At 45.9% G+C, this 25027-nt stretch overlaps 3 protein-coding genes across 6 annotated transcripts in view; 2 read left to right on the top strand and 1 right to left on the bottom strand.

Annotated features, from left to right (window-relative positions):
* The window catches only part of SAMD8 (sterile alpha motif domain containing 8), a 59361-nt gene extending 54820 nt beyond the window's left edge, over nt 1-4541 (top strand). Inside the window, exon 5 of the mRNA XM_087863006.1 lies at nt 1898-4541. Coding sequence (XP_087719132.1) covers nt 1898-1924 — 27 coding nt within the window. The 3' untranslated portion in view covers nt 1925-4541. The remainder of the gene's footprint in view (nt 1-1897) is intronic.
* A 4076-nt stretch (nt 4542-8617) lies between these two features.
* On the top strand, nt 8618-20479 carry VDAC2 (voltage dependent anion channel 2). 2 transcript variants are annotated; one of them, XM_045783295.2, is made up of 10 exons: nt 8618-8774; nt 8974-9028; nt 10098-10166; nt 10980-11029; nt 14255-14407; nt 14500-14552; nt 15171-15398; nt 16269-16419; nt 18386-18443; nt 19728-20479. In XM_045783295.2, the coding sequence occupies exons 2-10, from the start codon at nt 8998-9000 to the stop codon at nt 19817-19819; spliced, it is 885 nt and encodes a 294-aa protein (XP_045639251.1). In that variant the 5' UTR covers nt 8618-8774; nt 8974-8997; the 3' UTR covers nt 19820-20479. The 2 variants fall into 2 exon arrangements, with proteins under 2 accessions (XP_045639251.1, XP_087719131.1); XM_087863005.1 differs by lacking the exon at nt 10980-11029 and having other exon boundaries at nt 8631-8774.
* On the bottom strand, nt 17644-24921 carry COMTD1 (catechol-O-methyltransferase domain containing 1). Of its 3 annotated transcripts, XR_006777065.2 has the most exons (8): nt 24553-24921; nt 24270-24397; nt 23907-24012; nt 23698-23816; nt 23542-23596; nt 23152-23285; nt 22053-22193; nt 17644-21841 (listed from the first exon to the last, which is right to left on the bottom strand). XR_006777065.2 is itself a non-coding variant. In XM_045783294.2 (7 exons), exons 1-7 carry the CDS (start codon nt 24773-24775, stop codon nt 22134-22136), a joined length of 825 nt encoding a protein of 274 aa, XP_045639250.1. In that variant the 5' UTR covers nt 24776-24921; the 3' UTR covers nt 17644-22133. The 3 variants fall into 3 exon arrangements, 2 of the variants coding, with proteins under 2 accessions (XP_045639250.1, XP_045639249.1); XM_045783294.2 differs by having other exon boundaries at nt 17644-22193; XM_045783293.2 differs by lacking the exons at nt 17644-21841; nt 22053-22193 and adding an exon at nt 22658-22913.
* Nucleotides 24922-25027: the final 106 nt, after the last annotated feature.

The following is a 25027-nucleotide window of genomic DNA, read 5'->3' as shown; positions in this document are numbered from 1 at the left end:
GGATGACTGCGGGACTGCGACTGCGTAACCGCGCTGGATCCACCAGGGCCGCAGCGGGAGCCGGGAGTCTGTGCTGGGCACTGCGGCAGACTGCACTGTACGTTTTCACGGCGGCCGCTGAGGAGAGCTGGGTAAAGTTCGGGGATAGCTATGTTGAGAATGACATTCGAGACAGCACACTTTCTATAGAACACTGGTCTCTTGTGATACTTCTTGAAAAAGCTAAACCGGGAACATATTGCATTCTCCTTTCAGAGACTCATGGTGCACATTACTTCAAGGTTCTGAGAAGTTCCACTTAAAGAATGGGGTCACTAATCCAACAGCTCCCAAATCCATTTGATTACAGAGTTCTTTCTATATATATGTAAATTCTATTACTGCACTGTGTAAATAGTGGCCAACAAAACTCTGTGCTTGCTTAGAAAGTTAGGTTAGGCCATATTGTGGAGGGCGTTAGCCTGTTTAACCTGGTGCACTGGTAGCTTTATGGAGGGGCTCTGAAGAGGGCAGTCATGCTCTCAGTTGTGTTCTCTGGAGGTGCTGTGTGGTGAGGATCGGAGCAAGAGGGTGGTCCTCAAAGTTGATCCCTGATTATTTACAGCCATCATGACCCTCAGGATTTCCCCCAGTCTCCAGACATAGCCTGTGAATCACTTGAAATATAATTGCTTTAATTCCAGCCGAAGGTCTAGGAGAACTCAACTGGTGGGAGGATGGTGGGTCACCCAGTAGCAAACTGACTGACCTCCTACAGCCAGAAATAATGGCCTATTGTGCCTCTGGCTTCCTCATCAGCTTCGCTCTGTTCTGAGTGTCCAGGAGGCTGCCAGCCAAACTGTCCTCGTGACTTTCCCTGGCTTCAGGACTCTCCCTCACCCTCCTTCCACTGCCTCCCACACCGGTCCAAAAGATACAGGGCAGCCACACGGTAGATGCAGGCCGCCGTGGGATCTGAGTCACGAGACAGTCTCAGCAGTGACCCAGTGACAAGTCTTTGGAGAAGCCAGCTTTCTTCTCCCTTCATTGTGGAGGTTCGTGCCCCTACTATAAATTCACCAGGGAAAATTTCTGAAGCCAACTATCTCTGTCAATGCACCGTGACAAGGATGGTCCAAAGCAGTGGACTTTTTGAATGTTCCATAAATACAATTAATTTCCCTCAACGGGTAAGGTTTTGACCATAGAGTGGCAATGTGAATGGTGGTTAAGAGCGTATGCCCTGGACTTAGATGGAGCTGGGTTTAAATTCTGTCTCCACTCACTGAAATAACTAGCTATGCATCCTGGACCAGTTACCTAACCTCTGTACGTTTATGTTTCTTATCTACAACAGATCTCCTTATACTACGTGTTTCATGGGGTTGTTAAAAGAATTTTAAAAAGCATATGGAGTGTTTAGAACAGTGCCTGGCACAGAGAAAGTTCCTGATGCGTGTTAGCCATGATTATTTTGATTACTAGTGTCATCATTATTAGATACTGGGTGGGCGGGGATAGAGTTGAGTAAGAAATAGTTCTCACCATTAAAGAGGTTCAGAGGGAAGGCAGACGGCAGAGTACTTTTTAAAAAAACTTGACATGATATGTAAGTAAATTTTACTTAAAAAAAAATATGTAGGGGCACCTGGGTGGCTCAGTCAGTTAAGCGTCCGTATCTTGATTTTGGCTCAGGTCATGATCTCGGCTCATGTCATGATTTCAGGGTCGTGAGATTGAGCCTTGAGTCGGACTCCACACTTAGTGGGGAGTCTGCTTGAGATTTTTCTCTCTCCCTCTCCCTCTCCCACTGCCCTTCCCCCACTCATTCTCTCTCTCTCTCAAATAAATAAATAAATCTTTTAAAAAACCAAATATTAAACTCTAGTTAATGATATGCATAATGAAATATTTACAGGTAAAGTGTATTGATGTCTGCAACTAACTTTGAAACGCATCAAAAAGGTAAGATGGATTGATGAATAGATGGATGGATATGGCATAAAAACAAAATGGCAGTTGTAGACTCTGGATAGTAGATATATGGCATCCATTATGCAATTCTTTCAACTTTTCTGTATGTTTGAAAATTTTCATAATAGAATATTGGGAAACTATGTAATAAATGCCATAAAGTAACAAACGCCATAGAAATTCAGAGAAAGTAAAAGCTGGTAAGTCAGAAAACACTGCGGTGGGAGAACATTGGATTCAGGCTTAAAGGGATACGGAGGGTTTAACTCAAAATGGTGGGGATGGGGAAGATTCTAGGTGGGATGAGCAGCGTAAGCAAAGGGAGTGAGACTGAAAACACTGTGGTTTGGGAATAGTCTGTGACCTGAATTAGCGCCGGTGGCAGGTAGGTAACATGACTGTGATGGAAGGCAGAGTAGAGTCATGGTCCTATTCCTTAAACCAGGGACCTGATGCCACGGGCAAAGGGAGTCACTGACATTTCTTGGGCAGAAGCCTCTTTTCATTTTCCCTGTCACTTTGGGCGAAGCTTTTCCATAAGGAAGGTGTGAACTTTTCCAAGGAACAAACAATGTTTCGCCAGTGTTCTAGTTGGAGCTCTGAGCAAGAGCACAGGTTGCTGACTGCATGATACATAGCAAAGTTCTTTTATCTCACTCTCTGCATCAAACCAGGATCATTCCACCAGAATAGTAACTGGGAGGAACCTTATGAAACTTGCACTTACTTTGTGTTCTGATTATTAAGCTGTAGCTCCACTATTTTCTTTAATCATCCCATCTTATATTAAATACGAAATCACAATCGAGACCACACTGCATGTGATCCGGAGAGCTGTAGAATCCTTCTCCTTTCCCCTAGTCACTGCTCAGCTTTGATAGGCAGTTCAGATCAGTGATTTTCATGCTTTGGTGTACCTGAGAATGATAGCCCAAAGTTGTGTGCACAAAACCAGGCCCACTGTCCTTTATGCACAATTTCAGGGATTTTTCACAGGTGCTGGCTCTACTTTTGAGCCCAGTTAATCCTAGGATGCCCCTCACCTCCAGCCATGGATCTTAATTCCCCCAAATATTTTAAGTCCCTCTATTCACTTGTACCCTCCTTAGTTTTCACCCCAGTCCTATCTGCATGTCCTTCTTTCTGTTTTGTCCTCTCACTGCTGCCCTTCCTGCCACCCTCTCCCTTGATGCCCTCTAGAATCTTGTTCTAATGTAAATAAACTACCCTAAGTCTTCAGCTTCACCGCTGAATGCTCTTTCACTCTTCTCACCTTAGCAAACAAGGACCTTTACCCACAGATGTTCCGTCTTCCCAGAGGGAAGCCTGCTCATTCTCCCATGCCCTTTTGCACTCAAGGGCTGGACCTGGGGATGGGAAGGTGATCACTTTTCTTACTCCTCCACCCTCCTATAAAATCACCCTCCTATAAAATTACTTCCATCATCAGTTCTACCATCCTCTACTTGTTATCCTTTATGACCAGCTTCCTGGTTACTCCCCCGTATTCCCTGAGGACTTTGGCACCTGACTCCCAGTTTTCCTCTCTACCTCTTATCATAGCAATGTCCTGGTGACTTCAGTATCCCTGCCAGTAACTTGTGCCTATCCCACCATTGTGTATTGAATATGTGCGGGGCAGTTAGCTCCAACAACCTAGCCTCACCTGTCATCTTTGACCTCCTCAACTCCAGTGAACTTCACTTCCACTCCACCCTTCCATGGATACTCACCGCCCAGAATGCTCAACTGCTATACCTCACATCTCAATGTCCCACATTCTAACTATAACCACAGCTTACAGTCCTCTCTCTCTCATCTCAATATGTGTTTGTTTCAATCACATGAAGATTCCTAGTCCTTAGCCCCAGCACTGTCCTTAGACCTGGGCAAGGGGGCCCTCCCACCCTGGGCCTCATACTTAAGAGGGCCCCACCCAAACCCTTCTCAGATTGTGCCTGTTCCAATGGGGTGAGGAGTCTGCAGGGCCAAAGAAACATGCCCACACGCTCACCCTCTCCATACCTGGACCAAACGCTCGATATAGAAGATCCGTCTTCCCCACTGAAACAGTTCTGAGCTTGCTTCTGGGGCCTGCATAGATTTCCTTCCCAGAGTCCTTTCTCTTGAGCATGGGTTGAACTGCCAGTGACACACCCCTAAGCCCACGCAGTGGTCAAGGAGTATGTGTATGTGAGGGGGGATGGAGTGGACGTGTGGGTTGGGATGTACCCCTTGCATTGTGGGACAGAGCCTGGGGCAGGAAAAGAGGGAATGTGAATCTCGGGCTGTCTTGCCCTATGTGACCTCATCTGGCATAGGCAGCAAGAGGACTGAGTCCTAATAAGGAAACCTTCAAAATTTGCCTGGCTGGATTTCAGAACTGCTATGGATGATGGTGTATGTCCTGTTTCCCCCTTTTTGCCCAGGGGTGTCTTTAGCAGTTATCCTGTGCCTATCCTATGCCATGCGTGTTGGATGTATGTATGTGTCAGGGGCAGACAGCTTGTCTGTTTAGTTCACAGGTCTTCAGATCAAGAGGAACTGTACTGGAGTTGCTGTACTTCCAGAAATCGACCTGAGAAGCCTCTTGCTGATGCTATAAAGGCTGGAGGGTTGGGGGGGAGGGAGTCTTGGGAGGGAGTTAATATGTTTTCCATGTAGGATAAATGCAAATAATGTGACCAGATTGTGGTAATTTAAAATATATCCACAAATTCTTTGACATTCCTTTCAAAACATGGAGCCTGATTTCTTTCCTCTTGAGCATGGTCTGGTTTTAATAACTCCTAACAAACAGAATAGGGCAGAAATGACAGTGTGATTTCTTTCTTTCTTTTTTTTTTAAGATTTTATTTTTTTATTTGACAGAGAGAGAGCACAAGGAGGGGGAGCAGCAGGCAGAGGGAGAAGAGAAGCGGGGAGCCCAATGTGGGGCTCGATCCCAGGACCCTGGGATCATGACCTGAGCCGAAGGCAGATGCTTAACAAATGAGCCACCCAGGTGCCCCGACATTGTGATTTCTGAGGCTGGATCATATAAGAAATTGAGGCTTTGGTCTCTCTCTCTCGGATCACCTGCTCTGGGAGAAACCAACTGCCATGTCACGAGGACACTCAAGCAGCCATAGGGAGAGATGCACATGATGAAGAACTGAGGCCTCTTGCCAAGAGCCACATGAGGGAGCCATCTTGGAAGCAGATCCTATAGCACAGCCAACCCTTCAGATGACTGTCGCCCCAGCTAATTATCTTGACTGCAACCTTGGTGGGAGGCCCTGAGCTAGAGCCACCCAGCTAGGCCAATTTTTAATCCACAGAAACTTTCAGATAATAAAATGTTTGTTGTTTTAAGATATGAAAACCTTCCACTCACGCTTTCCCCCTTTGGCTTCCAGGAAGGTACTTCCTCCTGAATTTGCTTTTAGTCTCCTGGCCAGTTGGCTTGCCCCTGGAATACCAATACTCCTAAAGGCTTCTACTAGTTTTACTGCTATCTCATCTTTTATTGACTTTAATCACACCCATGGATAGTCATAATTAAAACTTAAAATTTCATACCAGTGTCTCCTACCCTTTCCCCTAGGCTTTATAATTGTCCACCGCACAACTCCATTTAGATGTGGCTCCTGGCTCCTCATACTTATCTGAAATGGAATCATACTCTTTCCTCTCACTTCCTCATCCTCCATCCTCACACCTGTCCCTCTTCCTGTAGTCCTTAAAACATTGGGTAGAACCTCTGAACTTCCAGTTGCTCAGGTCAGAAATGTTGTTTCCAGCCATCCTAGAGTCCTCTTCACTTGCTGCTTTTAGGACCTTCAGAATTTGACTCCACCCAACATCTTTAGACTAATCTCTCAACTTTTCCTACAGGTTTTTCCAGCTTTACTTAATTACTTGAAGTTTCCAAATGATTCTTGCCCCTTGAACCATGTATGGCTTTGCATATGCCTTTTTCTAGAGTTTTGCTTTTCCAGCCCTTGACCTATTGGCTTTTTAATTTTGTAAGTCCTTCTTTCAGACTTTAGGGCAAGTGTCTTCTCAGTCTGACAATGCCCACAAATCTCTGTGCTTGCATTTAGCATTGTATTTGCAATTCCTGAATTCCCCATCCTTTGTTGTGGGACAGTTTTCCATGGAGTTTCTATGTGTCTTGTGACTGCTTTTATCCCAAACTCTCTTTTCAAGATGTCTGCATAGCCAACAGCCTTGGAAGGTAGAGGAAATGTCTTTCTCTGGGGGCAGAGGATAGATTTTATTTACTGAGAAGTGTGTCTCATACATACACACATAGTGTGCACAGCTTCTGTACAGGATGCTCTGAATCACCCCTGTGGACAGAGAGGGCAAGGGGAACTAATTCAAACATGAACCTTATGTTGCCTGCCATGCTACAAATAATAGAGTCCTTTGTCTCTGGCCTTCGAGTCTCATGTCTTCTACCCGCATTTATGAACCTATGAAATTATGGCAGACTAACTTGTTAGATTAACTTGGGAGAAGGGTAAAATCTTGGACCCTTCAGAGTTCTTGACACCTCTACACACACTGGACCGTAAGTGCCTTGAGAGAAGCAAGTGTGGTTGAGTGAACTCTGCTTTCCCCATGGGTGACACAGGGTAGTTAGTTGCTCTGTAAGTGTTGGCTGCTACTGATGTTGTTCTGAAGGGCTTTGATGTTTTGGGGGGTTTTGTTGTTGTGTTTTTGTTTTTGAGAGAGAGAGAGTGCGCGCAAGCCAGCGCACATGCGAGCAGGGCAGGGGCAGAGGGTGAGGGAGAGGGAGAGGACGAGAGAGAATCCTAAGCAGGCTCCATGCCCAACACGGAGTCCGGAGTCTGATGTGGGGCTCGATCTCACCACCCTGAGATCATGACCTGAGCCAAAATCAAGAGTCTGACGCTTAACCAAGTGGCCACCCAGGTGCCCCAAAAGGGCTGCTTAACTGAGCCACCTAGGCACCTCAAAAGAGCTTTGAATGAAAGCACTAGAATATATTTACTGAATCCAACTTTGAAATAAATTGCCATCATTCTCCTGGTTATTAGGTATTGTGTACATTCCTTGTGTTCCTAGAGGCGAAAGCCTCAAATCTGTGTTTTGTGGCAAAGTAAAATTCTCTGGGGGTTAAAAATGCTACAGATAGTTCACAGTGTGAATAAGCGCTAGGCAGGTAATGGAGGTAACTGAGCACAGACTGGGTTTTCCAGGAAGGTGGTGTGTTATGCTGTATCTCGGAGGAGACTTTGGTCTCTGCCATCAGGTTCACAAAAGAGAACACAACCAGTTCTAGTGCAGCTGGGCTGCTTTCAGCTCAACCTGTCTGAGCTTGAATGAAGGAATTAATCAGTGTTTCTGTTGCCAGAGCAGAGACTCTTCCTTTGCTAATCCCTTGCAGGAGTAGTTCCTACCATGACCAGGCAAGATTGCTGGCTGGGCTTGCACATGGGAGGGAGTCCACCAGGATGCACCTTTAATCTGGGTTCGCCTTGTGGAAGTCTATATAGCTATCGTTTGGTTTAGGAGGAAGGTGGAACCTCGGCAGCATTTGAGTAGAGGTGGATTTCTGAGCCAGAGGAGATGGGGGTTGGGGTAGGTTTTGCTCATTGTGTGTGGCTGAATGGCTATTAAAGACCACTTCGTCTCACTTAAACGTGTTGTTTTATTGATGAGGGAACTGCGATACTGTGAAGATAAAATGCTGAGATTGGAGATTGATTCCAGAGCTTCAGTTGATCCTATTTCTCATTAGACGGCTCGTCCTCCCCCCCCCCCCCCCGCCCCCTTAGCTTCCTCACTCTTCGCGCACACCCAAGGAACTCGAGTGCAACATTCTAATGCCTGGTCAGCAAGACTCCTAAATTTTCTAGCAGGCTTGACTCATCAAGACAACTCCGGTTGGGCGAGTGTGCAAAGCGGCACGATCCTCTAAACCCGGAGGCGGCAGAAGAGGAACCCTAAGGCGAGAAGCGAGGAAAAGGGGCGGGGCACCCCGAGGCAGGCTCAAGTTTGCTCTGGGAGAGTCGCCCCAGGAAAGCCTCTCCGGCGGAGTCCGGCTCAGCCTGGCAATTACAACTCGGTGGGAGGTGGACGAAGGAAGCGAGTGCGCGTGGGGCTGGAGGTGGCGCCCCCGTGCCGCATTCGCTCTCCCTGGGCCTGGAGAAAGAGTCTTTCAGAAGCGCACGCTGCGCGTGCTCAGTGTACACCGGGTAACGCTCAGCTGACTCCTTCCAGATGCCCCGTACGGAGACTGTCTCCGCAGAGCACGATAACCACAGCTGAGAAGGGTAGCTGGAGAGTTGTACGTGACCCCTGTGGTGCGCAGCCGCGCCCAGTGGCGCCGGGCCCCGCTCGGGCACGCGCCTGACGCCCCACCCCACCCGTGAGGAGCGCGCGCGGGGCCTCCGCCCCATCCCCCGCACGCGCAGTCCCTACCGCGCTGCCTCCGCCGTTCCCCGCCCCCTCGCCTCTGGGGCTGCCCTCGTCGCTGCCTGACCCGAGGTCCAGCAGCTTCTGCCTTTCCGGCCCCCGCCGAAGAAGAATAGCAGCCCACCCCGGGGGCGGGGGTGCCTTCGGTCCTCGTGGCCGTTCTGGAGCAGGTTGGGGTGGGCAGCGGGCGGTGTTGCGGGGGCCGGCGCGGCGGACAGCCGCGGGGGCATCGGCGGGGTCCTGGCGGGGGGAGGACAGGGTTGCGGCGGGCGGAACGGTGTCTCCTTCACTTCGCCCTCCAGCCGGGGTAGCTACCGCCCGACCCTGAGCGAGCCCAGCGGCTTCAGCTGCGAGCCCAGCGGCGGTAGCGGTCCCTCTCAGGAGACCACCAGGTACGCTGCGTCCGCATCACTTGACTGCCTAGGCCCCGACGGCCAAGCAAGACGCCTGAACCAGACTCGGGGTCGGCCCTGGCTCCCTAAGATGGCCGCGCTGCCCCGTGGCTCCTCGCCTGTCTGTGTGTGAGACCCCCTTCTGGCCCCTTGACCTGCTTCTGAACCCCGCTGACCGCACTTCTTGTCCCTCCCGCAGATCACCTCTTCCTGTGGCCTCGCCATGGCGACCTACGGACAGAGCTGCGCGCGGCGTAAGTAGAGCCGAGATCTTTGCGGGATGGGGCGGGGTTGGCTGGACAGTCGAAGACTGTCGACCAGAAAACCGCAACTTCTTTCCCCTAATCTCTCCAGGGACTTGGAAGTTCCCCCCTTTCGGTAGCCACTCTAGGGTCTGATCCTCTCCCTCTGCGGAGGAGGGGCTGGACTGCGGGTTTTCGGATGGAGGGTCTAGGCAAGGGGAGTTGGTCTTTGGCCTCATTCACCTTTAGTTCCAGGACGTGCCTTTGACGAACTCAGAAGCAAAAAGTTACCTCGGCCTTTGGAGGATTGGGTCACTCTTTTAGAGGAAGTAGTAACCCCCTTTGTGAGAGCGCAAGGTCATTACATGTGCTCCTAAGGGCGTGGACGTGCTCTGTAGAATGAATGAGCTGGTGTAACCACCTCAGATTGCTTGCCCTTAAGCCGAGTAGCATTGGCCGAGGACTTGAGTGTCATATTAATATGCTCGAAGTGCCATTTGATATTTAGTTGATGTAGACAATAGTGAAACCTAGATGATCGTGTTTTTTCTAAGTTCCAGCATTTAAACGACCAGAGTGTTAATTACCTTTCTCTTTCCACTCCAGAATGTTGGTTTAAGAACTCATTGAGGATACTAAGAGAGATATTAGGGGAGAGGGCCTTGTCTTAGGTGTTGCTTTTATGTCATTTGGTTAAATCAGCCCATTACAGTGAATTTTGGATATTATCTGTGATATGTGTATATAGATATATTTATGTGTATGTGTTTGATCCTTTTTACTAGTTGGGTCCTAAGAAGTGAGAGGCTGTTGGTAAATTTAGGAATAGAAAGTCTGTTTTTTGTGTTTTGGAAGGAATCTCCCAAGTTTGTGTAGCCACCTATGGTTTAGAAATAAATCTTTATTGGTGATATCTCACGGATCATTGAAGTATAGTTTCACTGTAGCTCCTGGTAGTATCAAAAGTGTCTTCAACAAGTTGGACTGCTTGAATTTAAGGATAGTAGTGGGTCATAATCTAGTTCCTGGACAGAAAGTGGAAGAACAGGAAGGTTAACGCTGGAATGTTTCTTCTCGCTAGCAATGTGTATTCCTCCATCGTATGCTGACCTTGGCAAAGCTGCCAGAGATATTTTCAACAAAGGATTTGGTAAGAATTTTTTTTTTCTTTCATATCAAAAGTGAAATGTGTTTGGATTGCTTGGGGGAAATTAATAATTTTTTTCAAATTGTAAATATCTTGGTGTATTCATTTATGAGATACATTTTAGATAGAATTTCTCATAAAATAGTACTGTAATAATCCACATCTCCCTCTAGCTCAGTTTCCTCCAGTTTTTTCAAACTGTATTTTAAGGATTTTACCTGTAAGAAAAAAACAACTGTGCTTTCATTTCCTTTGGATATAGCTTAGGCCTTGGTTGATTAGAATTATGTATTACTGTTTTGCTTTTGTGGTGACTCCTAGTGGGTTATGAGTTTTTTTTTAAATGAATTTGGGTTTTCTTCTTGCAGGTTTTATTCCACATAAACCTCCTCCACTTTAGGTTATTTCCCTAGTTATTTAGATTATTAATCCCAAAGGAAGTTACCTTTGTGGGATAATTGTTTTAAATGGCTGTATTATAATAAACTATTGGCTGTTCTGAGATTTAAGTTGAGTTGATTTTCTGATCTGATATTTAGGTTTTTAAAATGGCTTGAAAGCAAAATTTTTTGTGCCAGATAAACACCACAACACTAGGCAAAGCTGCATAGAGATGTTCTATGCTGTGTATGTTAGTTTATATAGGATAATTAAATTTTTTTTCATTTAAATGTTTATCAATCCACATTTTTATGCCCCTCTGAACATATGAAGTCTTACTGTTTTTTGTGTTTTTTTTTTAATGTGTTGTCAGCTATTGGTATGCGTCTTTTATACAAAGGAATCATTCTGTTATTTTTTGCTCTCTACTTGAAGGTTTTGGGTTGGTGAAACTGGATGTGAAAACAAAGTCATGCAGTGGTGTGGTGAGTGTTAGATATCTCATAAATTCTGATGAGCCTTTATATGATTTTTCAACCCATAAAAGAGTCACCACTGAAAAATGTCTACCCATTTTATCTTGAAGAAGAGGCAGAAGTTAATTTTATTTTAAGGGATTTGCATGAAACTTGATTTACTTGGGCTTTGAATATAATTTCTGATTTTCAGGTGGTCTTTTGCCATATTACTGTGTACACACAAGGAACGCAGAAAAGATTGGTTGTTTGGATTGTTTACTCTGTAAGATTACAAGCTTGAAATAAGGGAACCTGTTACACTCTTTTGTAATCGTTACTTTTTATGCTATTAAGCATTGTGAGTTCTTGGCATAAAAATACTCAGTAAGTCTTAATTGGAGTGTCCTAATCATTTATAGAAAGGGCATATTCTAGCTGCTTTCTCTGGAAGATTTCCATGTGAATTTTGTGAATTTAGAGAGTCCTGATTTGAGTATTTTTAAAGATGTTAATATTTTGATATTTGGATGTCTTAATTCTGCCTAACTCAAAGGAAGTAAAATAAAATTTAATTTTGTGTAATTTTTTTCTTCAAAAATTTTTTGAGACTGGGTATAGTGTGTGAATATTGAGTATTGCTGGTTATATTTTGGTTCTTGTTGTTAACTCCCTCAGTGCATATAACTGATACTTATTAAAATTATTCATGTTGTAGTTTTTTAATGCCCAGACTTGGATTTCTGGGGTTTTATATTGGTCATATCTGTCGTTTGGCTTCTTTAGTCTGGAAGGAAGCCTGAGTATATTCACTGTGGTTGAGCGACTTACTTGTACAAGGTACAGAGCAGTGACTTAGTGTTTGTTTTTTGTGTTCCCACTCTTACCCTCTTGAGGTCCCTTATAAACACTCGCTCTGCACTAGTTGAGACACGAAAGGCCTTCCCAAAAAAGGGAGACTCAATCATTGTGTTTAAAAAGCTTATTACTTGCTGGTTGGAGATACAAAATAAATTTTAAACTGGGGAACACTGAGAGAAGCATATCTAGTACTAGTTTGGTTAATCAAAGTCTTTTTTGGAGAGAAAAGACTTTTTTTTTGTGGACATGGTTAAAAGTTTTTTGGAATTAGGTTTAAGATCATGAAGGATGTATATGATCTGGATTCCATATAGTTTTTTTGATTTCTGTTTAATGTATACCTCAGCGTGGTACTGATCTTGTAGTATGTGCCTGGCCCCAAATAAGTCCTATTAACAGCCGGTTCTGTTTTCTCACCTAAACTGCAGAGTTGTCCAGTTCATTCCAGAATGTAGAAGCCAGAGTATTTGGTGATGGAGTGAAGGGTGTAAGCTTGGCCAGTGGTGTCATCTGGCCCAATTCTGGTCCCACTGTGTGATCTTGATTTTGTGTCTTGAGGATTCCTTGGGTGTATATAGGCTGGCTCGTAATCTATAGGTGGTAGGGGGTTGGGCCTCAAGAGTCATTAATCATTGTCATTCAGGATTAAAAATACCTACTTCTACACATTTCCCATTCCAAGTATCTGCTAGAAGAACATGCTCCATATGTATTGTTTTAATAATGCTTTTCTTTTGTATAGAGCACAGGAAAATGTGCAGAGCTTTCACAGTGCCAGTCCAGTTTAATCCTCCAGAGGTAGATTTTGTTATTACACTTGAGGAAACAGACCCAGAAGAGTTAAGCGTCTTTTTCAGTGTTATTCATTTAGCAAATGACAGCCAGAACTGGATGCCAGGACTCCTCTAATTTTATATCCAGCATTTTTTCCTAACATAATCCGGTGCTTTTTAATATGGGCATTGAATGCCAAGCTTTGACTTGAAATTCCTGTTTAAGTGTCTTATTTCAGGAGATTGAGTCTGTCTCACTGCAGAGCAATAGTTATTCAAATGTTCTATTTTCTAAGTGAAGGATGATTGGCCTTTTCTCCTATTAATACAGTTTTTGATATTTTTTTCACTCTTGTAGGTATCACAATTTGAGGTCGAGTTCTCTTCTCTATTAGTTCGGATCAGCTGTCTATTTAGATTTGCCTTGTCAGTGGGCCAAAGTATGTAGCCATCATTAGCAGACAAATTGTGAATCAGAATGCTCAAATGGTATTTTACTCTTTTGTCTTGGAAGTTTGCCTATCTATCTACCAAGCTCTGAAAGGTTATTAGATTTCTAGATGTTCTGTAGCAGATTTTAAATTTCAGTAAGCCCTCCATATTATGCCTTTTTCACTTGCTGTGCAATTAGGGACTGGCAAGTTACTTGTATTTGCTATAAACATAAGATTATATAATGCACTTCAAATTGATACCTGTATTAAATAGATTTTTTTCTACTGATATTATCTGTTGTACTGAATATAGTTTACATTATGTATCATATAAATCAGCTGTAGAGTAAATCTCCTATAATTCCCTTTCCCTACTTTTTTTCTTTTTAAATGAGAATGTGAAAGATGGTTGGGGAGGTATGAAATCTGGTGAAGACTCTTTATCTCAGAAAAACAGAATATTGGGGTTACCAAAGTTTTTAAGTCTTTTTTCATGACATGAACTCCTATAGTGGGGTGCTTTCCCTTTCAAGAATTTTCAGGAAATGGATGCCTGGGTGGCTCAGTGGGTTGAGCATCTGCCTTTGGCTCAGGTCATGATCCTCGGGTCCTGGGCAGGGAAGCCTGCCTCTTCCTCTTCCCGCTCCCCACTCGTGCTCTGTCTTGCTCTCAGATAGATAGATAGATAAATAAATAAAGTCTAAAAAAAAAAAAAAAGAATTTTCAGGAAACATTTCCTAATAGTGTGTCAGTTATTATGAGTGCTCATTTTAGTGATGGGGGTCTGTGATTAACAATACTGACCTTTAACAGTGTTTTATTTAATATCAGGCAGATTGGATACAGTGCTAAAATGTTCGTTCCTCCCCTCTCCCATCCTGATTCTGGAATTCCAAATAAAATCACCTTTTAAGGAAGTTCCCTTAAAACAGTTTGTTGAGAATTAGATACAGATTAACTTGTCATTGATTGGTTGAAAATGTAAGTATGTGTAAATAAGACAGCAGCTAGTAGTAACTGACAGGCTAATTTGTTCTTGTACATACAGTAGCAGAGTGTAGAAGTATTTGGGAAACTAGAAAAAAGGATTAGTAAAATTACTGTTTCAGTGGGTTTTTTGTGTAAGCTAGGCAGTGATTCTTCTAGGCTTACAAGAAAGTTCATGAAGTCATTTATTGTCTTATTAGGAATTCTCAACGTCTGGTTCATCTAATACGGACACTGGTAAAGTTACTGGAACCTTGGAGACCAAATATAAATGGTGTGAGTATGGTCTGACTTTCACAGAAAAATGGAACACTGATAACACCCTGGGAACAGAAATCGCAATTGAAGACCAGGTACCTTTTGAACATGTGTTCTAGTATGAGTTTGTTTTTGTATTTCAGAAAGGAAATAAAGCTGAAAACAAATTCTTTTTCTTTCAAAATAGATTTGTCAAGGTTTGAAACTGACATTTGATACCACCTTTTCACCAAACACGGGGTAAGCATGGACAGACATTTTTGTTTGCTTTAAATTTCATTTTTATCTTTAAGTAATCTCTATACCCAATATGCGGCTTGAACTCAGGACCCTGAGATCAAGAGCCACATGCTCTGCCAACTGAGCCAGCCAGGTGCCCCTTTATCTGTTTTAAATTTAAAAGCATTTCTCTCTTGTTTCTTTAGGAAAGATGCACATTTACTGTTTGATAGCTTACTTAACTGCCTTGTGGTGGTGAATTTCTCTTTCTGCCTTTGGAGCATCATGAGTACTATGGTTGCTATTGTTGGCTTCCCTTCAGATATTTGTCTTTTTTCATTGTGGACTAACTTGGGTAATTAACATGTCTCTAATAGGCTTTTGTGACTGATTGTCAGTCCTGCAAAAGCAGTCTTCTCGTGGTGGTAAAAGTCCAGTAACCCCCCCCCACCCCCCGCCGTGCCCTTGTTTTTTAGCTCATTGAGCTATGTTTTCTTTACTTTTTAGGATTATGCTACTGCTTTTACTCCCCCAGTTATACTGCTGTTCATAAATCTGTTTTGTGCCCTTTGTGCAGAAGTTATGTATGTAAATCTTTCCCACTGGCATCAGTTTTAAGTCAGTTTGTTCTTTTTCCAGAAAGAAAAGTGGTAAAATCAAGTCTTCTTACAAGAGGGAGTGTATAAACCTTGGTTGTGATGTTGACTTTGATTTTGCTGGACCTGCAATCCATGGTTCAGCTGTCTTTGGTTACGAGGGCTGGCTTGCCGGGTACCAGATGACTTTTGACAGTGCCAAATCAAAGCTGACAAGAAATAACTTTGCAGTGGGCTACAGGACTGGGGACTTCCAACTACACACTAATGTGTGAGTATTTCTTTTCTGGGATTATTGTGATGTATGACCTGGGGATGATACTGATGTCACCTGTCATCTCTTAGGAATCTAGGTACAATCTAAAGGATTTCTCTTAACACAAATAGATCATCATCCTTGGGCATTTCTGGGCACCTCTCAAAGTATATAGTAAAAAATGTTAGTCTGACTTTTGGTGCTGAGAGAGTAGATGTTTGTTTTATATGAGGCTTGATGTGCTTTAGATTTTTAGTAAAGGCTAAGATGTTACCAAATTACCAGTGTGTTTATTTGACTTAATTGTGATATGTGAGGTACTGAGTTGGTGGGATTGCCTAAAGTGTCTGGTGTTTTTACCTAACCCAAATCAGATGTATATGTGAAAATGACTTAAGAATTTTTTTCCCTTATAAAATAAAGGATTGGTAAATAACAGAAGTACAAAGAAGAAAACCAAAATTTCTCATGATCCCACCACCTAGATATATACTCTTTGTTGTTAATGTTTGGTAGTTTCATCGTGTGTGTGTGTGTGTGTGTGTGTGTGTGTGTGTGTGTGTATGAATAAAATACATACCAGGCTGGTTTATAACTCTTTCCTACCTTAATACATTTTAATAATTTTACTATAGCATTATGTATTCTACAACATGATTGTTAGTGGCTGTATGGTAATTCTATTGGATGGATGTATCATGATTTATATGACCTCTTATTTTGGGGCATAGGTTGGGATATAAAGACCTTTTAAAAGTTTTCAGTGGAATACTACGGCCCCATGTGAGCAATGCCTTTTATTTAACTATAATGCTACAATATCAACCTAGTGCCATAGACATTACATTGTCTGTTCTAGATTTACAAATTTAAAATATCTTATAGGAATGATGGGACAGAATTTGGAGGGTCAATTTATCAAAAAGTATGTGAAGATCTTGACACTTCAGTAAACCTTGCTTGGACATCAGGTACCAACAGCACTCGCTTTGGCATTGCAGCCAAATACCAGTTGGATCCCACTGCTTCCATTTCTGTGAGTACTACTGTGGGCTTACAATGGGGTCTTTCGTTGTGGGAATTCATCTTTTGGTATATTGAATTGTGCTGAAAATTTGAACTTTGGTTCACCCATTCCCTAGTTTACTCACAGATGGAGATGAGAATTTGTAAGGCTGCATGCATTTTCTGTGGAGGCAGTGTTTGATATCCAGGGCACAACAGTTTGTTTAACCTCAAAAGCTACTCAATTAGTGTAGATAATAACCCTGAGCTCCAAGCCTGTCTAAGCCCAGGGAAGCCATTGTTTCAGGCCCTAGGCCAGGAGTAATAGTATTTTGTTACTTTGTCTTTCTATGTGGAATAATACTTTGTTACTTTGACTTTGTCTTTAAGGTTTACAAAATATCTTTTAGATTTGATCTTAGAGGTTGGTGGTGCAAATGCCATTTTGCAGGTGTAGATACCAGAACTTGGAAGAAAAAGGACTTGGATCTCTGCTAGGGAAGGAGAGCGGGGGAAATGGGGGAGAGCCAGGATTGGGCTTGCATGTCTTTTGATTTCCCTCCTGTCTAGGGTGACCAGCTAGTTCATCCTGCTTTGCCTGGGACTATTCCAGCCTTAGCATTACAAGTCCTGCACCCCAGGGACTCCCTCCCACCTATCCTGGGTTCGTTGGGGGTGGATGGACACTCTACTCCTGTCCTTGGGTTTTTTTGCTACTTCTTCCTTCAGTCATAGTGGGTTTGGGGTAGGAGGGAGTGCAGCGTCTGACAGTGTGAGGCACTGGCTCTAGTTTCAGGCATAGCTGCAGCTGTTTTGTGTGTCAGTCTTACAGGTCAGGCACTGCCTGTACTGTATGTACTGGGAATGAAAAAGTTAAACCTTCCACAAGAGTTATTTCTGTTATATAAAGTGATATTCATTCCTGAGAACAATGTTTTTGATAATTTGGGCAGTTAAGCTTTTAGCCCCATTCTTATTTTATGTTAGCAGCTGTAATCAGAGAGCACGAGAGGCATCCGGAATGCTTTTCCCATTGGCAAGGCAGTGATTAATTTATTTTCCCTTCTCTGTTTCTGATTGCATTGTTGCAGTGAAAACCTTAGGATTTACGTAGTACATTACTCCCTGGTAGCTACATCGCTGTTCTCTTCAAGTGTATGTTTACGGCAGCAGCACGGATTTCATGCCAGCCAGTGTAGTGCTCTCATAGCCTAAAATGGGAAGGCAACTTTGTATCTGTGTGCCATTGAGTGACTTCTTTTTTTTTTTTTTTTTTTAAAGATTTTATTTATTTATTTGACAGAGACAGAGATAGCCAGCGAGAGAGGGAACACAAGCAGGGGGAGTGGGAGAGGAAGAAGCAGGCTCACAGCAGAGGAGCCTGATGTGGGGCTCGATCCCATAACGCCGGGATCACGCCCTGAGCTGAAGGCAGATGCTTAACCGCTGTGCCACCCAGGCGCCCCTCATTGAGTGACTTCTGAGGATGTGTTTGGAAGTGTATCTTGCATTTCCCATCTAAGTAGTGCTGCTATGCCCCCAATTAAGCATCGCCCCCAAAGTATTGCTTAATGTCCCATCAGTTTTGTGGTTTATTTCTGTTCTAAAATAGGAGAAACTTGTATCCAGTTGTTTCAGGTTCTTAATTTGTTGGGCACAACGTGTTCACTAGTGGGGCATTTCTTCCTTAGACTAATAGCTCACGTGGTCATTGGTGGCTTCTGAAGACTTGGCTCTACTGCCATGTGAACACAGGTGCTGTTTATGTGACTTCTGCCTGTAGTTACGTATTTCTCTCTCTGGACTGTTTCGATGTTACACATTGTAAAAGAGCGAAGGCATCAAATAATTTCCAAATCTGTTTTGATCCCAGAGGCTGTCACCTTTATGCTACCAAGAACATTGTGTCCTACTGACAGCATAATAGGGAAACCTGCAGGGGCTTTGACTCTGCATTCAAAAAAAATTTTTACAGCTGTTATTGCATTTTATTTTAGGCAAAAGTCAACAACTCTAGTTTAATTGGAGTGGGCTACACTCAGACTCTGAGGCCTGGTGAGTATTCTTGATAAGTAGGATTGGTGTTTTAAAAATTATTTTTCATTTGTCAGCTTCTTACTTTGTAAACCTTTCAGAGTACAATGAACACGTTTACCTTCTGCCACAATTTTTTAAATTCTTTTTTCTTTTGCTGGGCTGTTTGGAAGTTGCAGCTATCCTGATACTTCCTTAAATGCTTCAGCGTGTGTCTGCGCGGAAATAAGAACGTTCTGATCTCCTGCATAACCATAATAACATTATCACACCTAAGAAAGTTAATAACTTACTCCATATTATTTACTGTCCATTCTGTCGTCACTTTCCTCACTTGTACCTGAAATGCCTTGTAGTAGTGTTTATTTCTCTAATCAAGGTTCACTGCTTTCATTGTTTGGTCTCTATAGTCTCATTTATTTTATGTGTATTTTGAGCCTTGTATTTTCTGGAGCAGTACTGATCAGAGTTCAGTGTGTGTGAATCAGCTGGGAATTCTTGCTAAAGTGCACATTCTGATCCAGCAGATCTGGGGTGAAGAGTTCTGTCTTTCTAACGAGCTCTTAGGTGATGCCAGCATCACTGGTTCTTGCCACCATTTAAATAGCAAGTTCTAAAGCACTTGGAACTCCCTCCCCCTTCAAATAGGGATATTCCCCCAGACTTCTGTTTTGGCCTTTTTGAAACCTAAAGAAAAGACTGGTATGAAGAACACCTGTATACCCTTCCCCACATTCACTAACATCTTCCACATTTGTTTGAAACCCTCTCCATGTCTGCATGCATAATTCCTTTTTCCATATTCCCTTTTCAGTTATTTAAATGTATGTTTTGCGGACATGTAAACATATCTACCTAACACACATGTCCCAAGAGTAAGACATTTTTCTTCATAACTATAGCACTGTCACAGCTAAGGAAATTACCATTAGTTGAGCAATACGAATATGTAGTCTGTTCAGTTTCCCCAACTTGTCTCCTCATTGTAGTTGTCCTGGTCCAATTATGATTGTCTTTTAGTGTCTTATAGTCTGGGTAGTGTTTTGAACGTTGCTATATTTTCTAGAGCACTTTGAACTTTATCAGTAACATTTTTAATGCTCTGTGACTTGATCCCTTAATCTAGGATGGGACTACTTGAGTTCTCTCTGGTATCTCTGGGACTCCCAAGTGCCCTCTGGTGGCTGGCACTAGTAGGTCACCTGACACGCTGAGGGAGGGACAGGCAGGCTCTGGGGTGATTATTAAGACTGCAGACTCTTGAGGTGTTTCAGGCAAATCATGGTTGCCTGCTTTTGTTTACAGGTGTCAAGCTTACACTGTCTGCTCTGGTAGACGGGAAGAGCATTAATGCTGGAGGCCACAAACTTGGGCTTGCCCTGGAGTTGGAGGCTTAATCCAGCTGAAAGAAACCTCTGGGAATGGATATCAGAAGATTTGGCCTTAATATATTTCCAGTGTGACCAGCAGGCTTTTTCCCCCCCAAGAAGGTGATCAAAACAGGATGATCTAAACAAGAGCTGTATTTTAAATATTTAGACAGTTACTTGTTAGCTGGTTTCTAGTTGAATTGGTTATCTATCTAGTTACCAATGCTGCAGTCATGCAGTCACCTATACATTATTTAAATGTATTTAACTGTTAAATGCGCTACCCACCAATAATGAAATAGACCTTTATGAAAACTGTGCAATTGTGTGCATGTTTGTTTTTATGTTCCTATTAACATGGAAAATTGCCATTGAGTGAGATGGATCAGTGGAAGTTTTAGGATGAGGTTAAAATTTTTTTGTTAAATTCAGCCATCATTAGAATTACTTTTGGTATCACCAAACATTACAGATTATGAATAAAAACAAGTGTACATAACTAATGACTCCAAGTATTTGCAGAGTTTAAACATTTGCCAGGGTCAGATCTCCCTTGTATCTAGGTAGTACATTATTTTTCTGGTGAGCATTTTGCTTTTTACCTAAATCTGTGCCATAAAGTCCTCTGTGTCCCTAAAGTAACTCCGTGAACTTTTTGGACTACAATAAAGAGGATATATGCCTTTATATCTTCAGTTTGTAAATTTGTCCAGAATTCCATTGGATCATTGTTGATCCCAAGAGGGGCTGGAGAGGAAGTAATGAAGAAAGGAAAATGAAGGGGTGATGCTGACGGCTGTATACACATACACCATACCCCTGTGAGCTGTTGCTGCAGGAAGTGAACGAGGCCCTAGGTGGGATGGGACGAGGTGTAGGCAAATGGAGTGAGGTGTCAGGAACCAGAGGGACTGTGAGAAGGGAGTGTGTGTGCCTCCGTGAGAGGTCATTAGTCTTTCCTTTCTAGGCAGACACTGGCTGAAAGGGTTGGGTTTAAGTGTGAGACCAGAGCAGTGCCTTCAGGCTTTGTGGCCACTGGCCTTCATCTGCATTTGGGCTGAATGACAGAAATTAATAGATGATTCTGGTTGGAAAAGTAGGAAAGAGCAAGTGTTTCTGATGGGAGAAGATAGTTTGAAGGATGTGATCAAAGGTTAGAGAAGGGAGAGCCTTGTTCAACACATTTATACTACTAGACCTGAGGTACCGTTTGAAGCCTAAGAGAAGGAAATCTAGTACTTTGAGACTCAGCACCCAAAAAAGTGAAACATGCTGAAAATTTCCAGGTCAGAAAGAATCTGATGAGAGATGAGAAAAGCAAGCTTTCCACACTGTGGCGATAAAAGGCTCCTTATGATCTGTTTGTGCTAAGGGGACTGGCAGGAATGGCCTATGTGAATAAGACACACATGATTTAATGGCAGACAGTTGGAATTTGAGCCGATTTGCTTGAGTCAGGATCTTTTGCTAGGTCAAACAGGGAAAGATGTCTGCAAGTTAGGTGTGAAAGCACATCTGCTTTTAGGATACTCAAGAGAGGTGTGAAGTAGACCAGCAGACATCTCTGAAACTCTGCTTGGTGGGGAGCAACTGGTCATAGGCCTGTGATTCCTGAAGCCCCCTGGATGACCTGCCCCACAGCTAACAGGTGGCCTTCCCTCAGTGTGGCTGGAGATTACCTGGTCATGTTCTCAGGACTGGGGTGTGGCACAAGTGACTTACCAGTTGGTCAAAGATATATTTAAGAGTAAACGATGTATTTACCCAGGTGCATCCTAATAACGTTTTTAACATGTGGAGGAGAGAAGGTTGGTTCAAACCAGGGCCCAGAGGGTTGCATAAAATGCCAGGTATGTTTCAGGAGGTGTAGGAATGTGGAAGTTGCCAGTTGTGGCCTCCTCTGGCCTTGTTTCTGATAGTTTCCAGCCTTCTAGCACCCAGGCCTAGCCCAGTGGTGGAAACCTAATTGTATTCTAGGCTCATGCAGTTAGCGGAAAAAACACAATATTTGCACCTGATCTTCATCTGTGGCGCGGCGATAGGATCTTCCTGTGGGATTGGGATTAGGGAGGCCCAAATAAATGAGAGAATTGAAGCACTCGGCTCCCTGTCTACCACCTCCCATAGATGCTGATGTGGGAAAGCCTAATTTTATATTCCTCTTCCTGTGCAGAACTTTTAAAAACTGCCATACTGATGGTCTTCTACCTCTAGGCCCATTTCACACGTTTCTGGCCAGTGATCGCACCCAGTCCCTCACCTTCCTCCAGGACTTCAGAGGAGGACAGGATATACACTCCAACCTTGAGGTCCTCAGGTCTTAAGTCAAGTGGCCTGGTTCTCAGAGGTGATGTCCACTGAGCAGAGCCTCCACTGCAGAGGTGAGGTTGAGCTGACAGTTCTGTGAAAATATGGGCAAATAGAACTGTCATAACCTATGAAAGTGCCCAGTGGCAAGCCTGGTCTGCTGCAAGGCCGGTTTCCTCTCAGACCCCAGATAGGGTTTCCAGTCACAGCTTCACCAAACAAGACCTTCACTCACTTGCCCCTCCTAGGAAGTGAAGTAGGAGGGAGACCAAGGGGTGGGCGCTCTATGCAGCAGCCAGCCCTCAGATCCTGTGGAGTGGAGGCAAACCTGAGGAGCTGGGGTCCTGTATGTGGCCAGGTCAATGAAAACTGTATCCTGCCTCCAGTTAGCTGGAGGCTCCTACTCGGGCTATAGACCTGGTGCCAAGTGGCCCTTAGGACTCTGCCAGGGAGGGGATGACATCTGTGACCTCAAGGCCCCCTTCTGCTTTAGAATCTACCAGTGCAGGGCCTTCCCTCCCTACCTCACTTTAGCGCAACATACGGAGGCTCAGAAGATCGTGTCCCAGGCCCCACTTTATTGTTGAATTTAAAATAACTCAGGGTTGGTGTCTGGGGTTCCCAGGTCCCCTCTCTAGAGGCCATCCGCTGGGGGCCAGCCCTAGATCTTGAAGGCTAAGGTGAGGCCGTCGCCCAGAGGCAGGAGGCTGATGTGGACCCTGGCGTCCCGCAGGATGCGCTCATTCAGGTTTCGCACGCACTGAGCCTCGGTGTCCCGAGGTTGAGGCTGTAACACCTCTCCGCGCCACAGTACCTGTGGAGGGGCGGGGCATCATGGGGGGCGGGCGCAGGGCCGAGGGGGAGGTGCCTAAGCGAGGGGCAGAGCGAGAGCTGGAGACCAAGGACCCCAGGTGGGGAAAGCCTAGGGGACTACATGCGTGCACTGGGCGGGGCTTTGTGGCATGGGGGCAGGGCAAAGGGAGGAGCCGAGTGAAAAGACGGGAGACCCAGCCCCGGCGAGTTTTTTCTTCTCCCCCTAGTCTCTCCCTTACCCTGAGGACTGCGAGGACGCCTCCGGGGCGCAGCAGCTGCAGGCACCGCTCATAGTAGGCGGTGCAGTTCTCCTTGTCTGCGTCCACCACCGCCATGTCGAAGGTGCCGGCCTCGCCCGCGGCCAGGAGCTCATCTTGCGGGGGAGGGGGGCAGATGCGTTTGAGTTCGCTGCCCCAGCGGTCCGAAGCCCCTGCCCGGGCCCGCCCAGGCGCTGTGACCATTCAGGGACTTTGGCCTGGAGGGGTGCTCTGCCACCCAGCATGTGGCCGAATGGCCAGGAGGCAGGGGGCTATCACTGCCTCAAGCCCACCCAGCGACCTGGTCACTAGCTCGCGCCCAGTGGCCCCACTTGGAAATGGCGCCAAGGCCCTTTCCACTCCGTTGCTCACCCAGGGTCTCCAGGGCGGGCTTCAACCGAAGGTCGATCTTGTGCTCCTCCTCAGCCTGCGGAAGGAGTGGGGTCAGAGCCAGCAAGGCCTTTCTGGAGCTGAGAGTGGCCAGGCTCCAAGGGCCTGATGAGGGTCTCAACTGTGTGGGACACTCACCTGCCTCCACAGGGGCCGCCCCAGCTCCGGGGGCCCCGGGTTCACCTCACAGGTTACCACGCGTCCGGCCGGGGGCAGAGCCAAGGCCAATGCTAGGGCTGAGTAGCCTGTGAAAGTACCTGGGGGCAAGGGACATGGACAGGCTCAGGCCAGAGTCGGGGGACATCCCGGTGACTTTGGTTCCCAGTGATCCCGGCCGTGCGCCCTACCCAGGTCCAGCGCCTTCTTGGCCTTAATGAGCCGCGCCAGGTTGGCCAGAAGCTGGGCCTGCTCACAGGTCATCATGGAATCTCCCTGCGGCTGCTCCAGGGTCAGCTGTGTCGCGGTGGTGGAGGGGAGAGGGTCGCGCCAGCACTGCCAGTCACCCAGCTCCTCCCCGGGTCCACAACCCCCTCCAGGTGCGCGGCCGTGGGCGTGGTCTCCGGGACAGGCCCTCAGGGAACGCCCACCGCTCCCAGCCAGCTGTGTCCCGGAAGTCCCGAGAACGCCATGGCCCAGCCCAAGGTCACACAACCACGTGGGACCCGCTGGGTCCGAGGTGGGCGCCTTTTCCCGCCCCTGGCCCTGCTGACCAGCCGCAGGCTCCGCAGCGCCGGGTGCTCCCGCATGGAGCGGCTCAGCAGATACTGCCACAGGGGGCTGTCTTCAGGGGGCAGCAGGCGCTTCTCTCGCCGGGATCGCCAGGGATGGCACCGTCTCCCTGCCGGGGAGGGGTCATGGGTCAGGGCCTGGGACTCCGGGGCGCCAGGGCAGAGCTTCAGCCACACCCAGCCTCGCGGAGTTCCGGGCTCGGTTCCCGCACCTGCCCCGCCTGCGGGGCTCTGCGGGGGGTACCGCAGGCCCCGCCCTACTCACCCAGGAAGAGGCCGGTGGCGAAGGCGGCGCCCAGCGCGGCCGAGCCCAGGGCCAGCGCGGCGGGCACAGAGAGCCGGGGTGCGGGCTGGATCATGGTGCGGCCAGGAGGCAGCGACGTACAGGTCACTTGGCTGGGGCTCCTGGGCCCGCACTGGGACCCGCCTGCCCTCCAGTCTCCGCCCTGTCCCGGCGCTGCCCGCGGAGGTGAGGTCTCGGACGCCATCTGGCGACCGCACAGCTTTACTGCAAGCCCCGCTAGAACGAGCCTGGCGCCATCTGGTGGCTGCACTCGGAACTGCGCCCGGAGAGGGGCGCTAGCCCTGCATGTGGTGTCCGGGGTTTCCCTGCCCGCTCCTGAGGTCTACGGTCCTGGGTCAGGGAGAAGGAATTTGATACCCCCTCCTGGGTATGCCTCTTACCGCTGCTGTTTCTGCTGGGACCCTGGGGCGTATGTGGGTGGGTGGCTGGGCCCTTG

The sequence above is a fragment of the Ursus americanus genome, chromosome 6 (genome assembly GCF_024610735.1).
Source record: "Ursus americanus isolate L20-20 chromosome 6, mUrsAme1.1.p, whole genome shotgun sequence".
Lineage (NCBI taxonomy): Eukaryota > Metazoa > Chordata > Mammalia > Carnivora > Ursidae > Ursus > Ursus americanus.
This window is presented reverse-complemented; position numbering and strand designations above follow the sequence as displayed.